At 51.9% G+C, this 3162-nt stretch overlaps 1 protein-coding gene across 1 annotated transcript; it reads left to right on the top strand.

Annotated features, from left to right (window-relative positions):
• Window positions 1-215: 215 nt before the first annotated feature.
• Window positions 216-2456, top strand: LOC308573215 (transmembrane protein 100-like). Its single transcript, XM_081169942.1, has one exon. The coding sequence runs from the start codon at window positions 447-449 to the stop codon at window positions 819-821; it is 375 nt and encodes a 124-aa protein (XP_081026068.1). The 5' UTR covers window positions 216-446; the 3' UTR covers window positions 822-2456.
• The last annotated feature ends 706 nt before the right edge of the window (window positions 2457-3162 follow it).

The raw sequence follows: 3162 nt of genomic DNA, 5'->3' as shown, positions 1-3162 counted from the left end.
AAAAGCAAGTGTATGGTGAAATGGTGTGTGTGGGGGGGGATCTGAGCAGACTAGAATAAAATCCTAGAAGCCAGTTAGCATCAGCCTCTTCCCTTGGACTCTCTCAAACCCAGTGTTTGCCCGCAGCTCCTCCGAAACAGTTAACAGGCTCAGAGTTCCCGCCCACAGGTATGATATCACTACTCCCATCTGCCAATCGCCTCTTGATGTTGCGGCAAAAGAGTCCTCCAAGCCACAGCTCAGAGCAGAAAGCAAACAGCGGCAACAGCAGCCAGAGCCCGAGGAAAGAGACCGAGGAAGACAAGGAAGAACACAGGACTTTGCTTTTCTCACTTCTCTTCTCCCTTGCAGAGAAAGCTGTGCTGGGGGCAGGAGGCTGCAGCCCATGCTGTGACTGCAAACTCTCCAGGCTCGCGTGGGCACCTGCCCCTGTGCACCTTGCCAGGATGATGGGCTGCAAGTCCAACTCGCTGACTTGCTTGCAAGGAGGGAAGCCGGGTCTGCCTGCAGTGGCTGCCACCACCGACTCCACGGCCACACTCAACAAGCTGGCGCTGGCCACGGGGGGCACGGAGAAATCCTGGTACCGCTGCGTCTTCCCCTTTGGCATCGTCTCCCTGGTCATTGGCATTGCTGCCACGTGCATCACCTTCACCATCAATGGGCGGCAGATGGACATTGCCAAGGTGGTCTCGGTGGCCACCCTGATCTTTGGGGTGGGCCTGCTGGTGGGCGCCTTGGTCTGCTGGCGGGCCAAGAGACAGCGGCAGCGCAAGAAACAGCAAGAGGAGCCTGCTTCCGTCGAACAGGGGGCTTTGTGATGCAGGCACCAAACCCAAACCCCGGCAGGTAGACCCATGGCTGGCAAGAACCCCACCTTTTTCTTGTACTCCATGGCAGAATGAGGGGAGCCAGGAAGGGGGCTTTGGCAGCGCCCTCCAATGTTTTGGGAAGAGAGAAAAAGGACAGTGGAACCTGGCAGTGTGGGGGCAACTTTTGTCCTGTTTTTACTGAATGTGTTGAACGATGTTTTGGACAGTGAAAGGGAATTGGCCCGATCCAGGAAGGATGGTGAAAAGCTGGAGGCAAGTGGCAGGGCTGGCTGGCTGTGCGTCAGGCTGTTCCCGTACAAAAGTCGCCCTGACCTTGGGTTTGCGAGCTTCTTTGCCACACAGAACTGTTTGTTTACAAACAGCCCTAGGAAAAACTCCATTTTTAAAAAAACACCAGCAGAATGAGAGCAGGGAAGGCGTTTCCTCCCACAAGGATGCTTTCTGCTCGTCTCCCAACACAGCTATGCATATTGTTGACTGATCACAGAAAGAGATACCTATTTTTTTTTAATGAGGATCGTGGAGCAGCATTGCCTAGTGAAACATGAGCGAAGCCAAAAGTTCACAAGTTTCTGCAGGACAAAAACAGTGCGCTTCTGCCGGCTGAGAAGGATGATGGAGCCTGGGGGTTCCAGTTGGTGGTAGCTCTAGAATGATGCTCCTTTTCCAGGGTGGAAAGCCCAGGTCAAAGGTTACTGTCAGGATGTTTTTGGAATAAACAGATATTGTCACTTCTTGCAAGTAGTGAAAGTGAAGAAATACCGTTTGATGGAGAAGGTGCACAGTGGTAGCAAAAGAGCCCAAGACAAGTTTCAAGAGACATGGGACAGTTGAAACTGCATCCGAAGCTGACAAAGCGGTACAGCTTTCCTGTGGGGATGGCGGGGCAACTGTTCATTGGGAAGTACAGCCCAGATTGCGAAAGAAGAGGCTGGCCTAATCTGCCCTTCAGCGCAAAGTGCTGCAAACTAAGGAAGTTTCTAGTGCTGGTGGAGCTTTGCCCACCTGACTATAAATTCAGCCATGTGCCACCAACCCATGCAGTCTGCATTGTGCCTCTGGTTGGTTGCACATTGGCAATATACTGACGCAGGAGTGTGTTGTGAGGTTGTCCACCACAGACAGTTGTTCCACTAGTTTTCCAAAGCAATGTATCAGGTATTCTTGATAGAATTAATGTAACCTGTAGCTTGACAGTTGCTGAATCATAGTTGTGGTTTCAGAGGATGCAAAGGGCAGGTCATTGACAGGGCCCCAGTTAGGACAGGATAGCAGCTGAGCTTGTAAGAGGCATGAGAGAGAGAGAGTAAATATATCATGCATTAGATGCCTACATTAAAGTGTGTGTGTGGGGGGGGGGAATCTCAATGTCCTGGTTCAATCTTTCAGTGTTTCTCCTTGGGAAGTAATAGGATCAGAACAAGGAATGTGTGTAGTCCTGACTTCTCTAAGCTTCCCCCCTTAACCTGACTTCTTTGGCCTGGTTTTTTCTCCCAGCAGGGTGGCATGCAAACCACAGCTGTGTACCAGCAATTCAAAGGAGGTCTCCTTTCTCCTCCTTGCTGTTCATTTTCAGCTAAGCTATAGTAATACCAAGGCTGGCTGATAGCTATGGCTGGAAGAGTGGGGGTGGGTGGGTGGGTGGGTAGGGAACAGCTGCTCTCTTGGCTCCTCAGCACCTGGAGCTCATCCACATCCACACATGCAGCTGGAAAGAAGTGAAACCAGACTCTCTGTAAGCCTAGGAGCCGGAAAAAGGCAGCGGCCAGGACTGGCGTGGGGGTGGACGAGGCTGGGAACGAAGGGTGCGCACACATACATCACGTTTCCTGGCTAACTCCTTCACAGTATGCTGTCGGATTAACCTCCCCCCCCCCCCGGGTGTGTGTGTGTGTGCTGCTGTTATGTCTGGCCCAAGTGTAACATATGTGGAAGTGCAAACTTGACTGAGCAGGAAGGGAGACAGACAAGAGGCAGCAGTGCTTTGGGGCCATATCCAGATGGTAATCTCCTGAACTCCTTGTTGGAGTTCTAAAACAGGGATGACCCACATCTATTCACTTGGGGGGGGTGCTCAGTCCTCCAGACTTTCCTCTGGGGAAGGGCATAAGGAAGTTTGTTGCAAACATCTGAATGGCTGATGGATAACTCAGTAGTAGGGCATTTGCTTTGCATGCAAAAGGTCCCAGTTTCGCTCCTGGGTAGCTCGAGGCAGGGCTGGGAAAGACTCCCTGCCTGAAACCCTGAAGAGCCTCTGCCAGTCAGTGTAGGCAATATTGAGCTAAATGGCCCAATGCCCTGACTCAGTTTAATGCAACTTCCTCTGTAG

This window comes from Podarcis bocagei (genome assembly GCF_964188305.1).
Source record: "Podarcis bocagei genome assembly, chromosome: 14".
In the NCBI taxonomy this organism is placed as follows: Eukaryota; Metazoa; Chordata; class Lepidosauria; order Squamata; family Lacertidae; genus Podarcis; species Podarcis bocagei.
The sequence above is the reverse complement of the archived record's forward strand: the minus strand, read 5'-3'. Positions and strand labels throughout refer to the sequence as shown.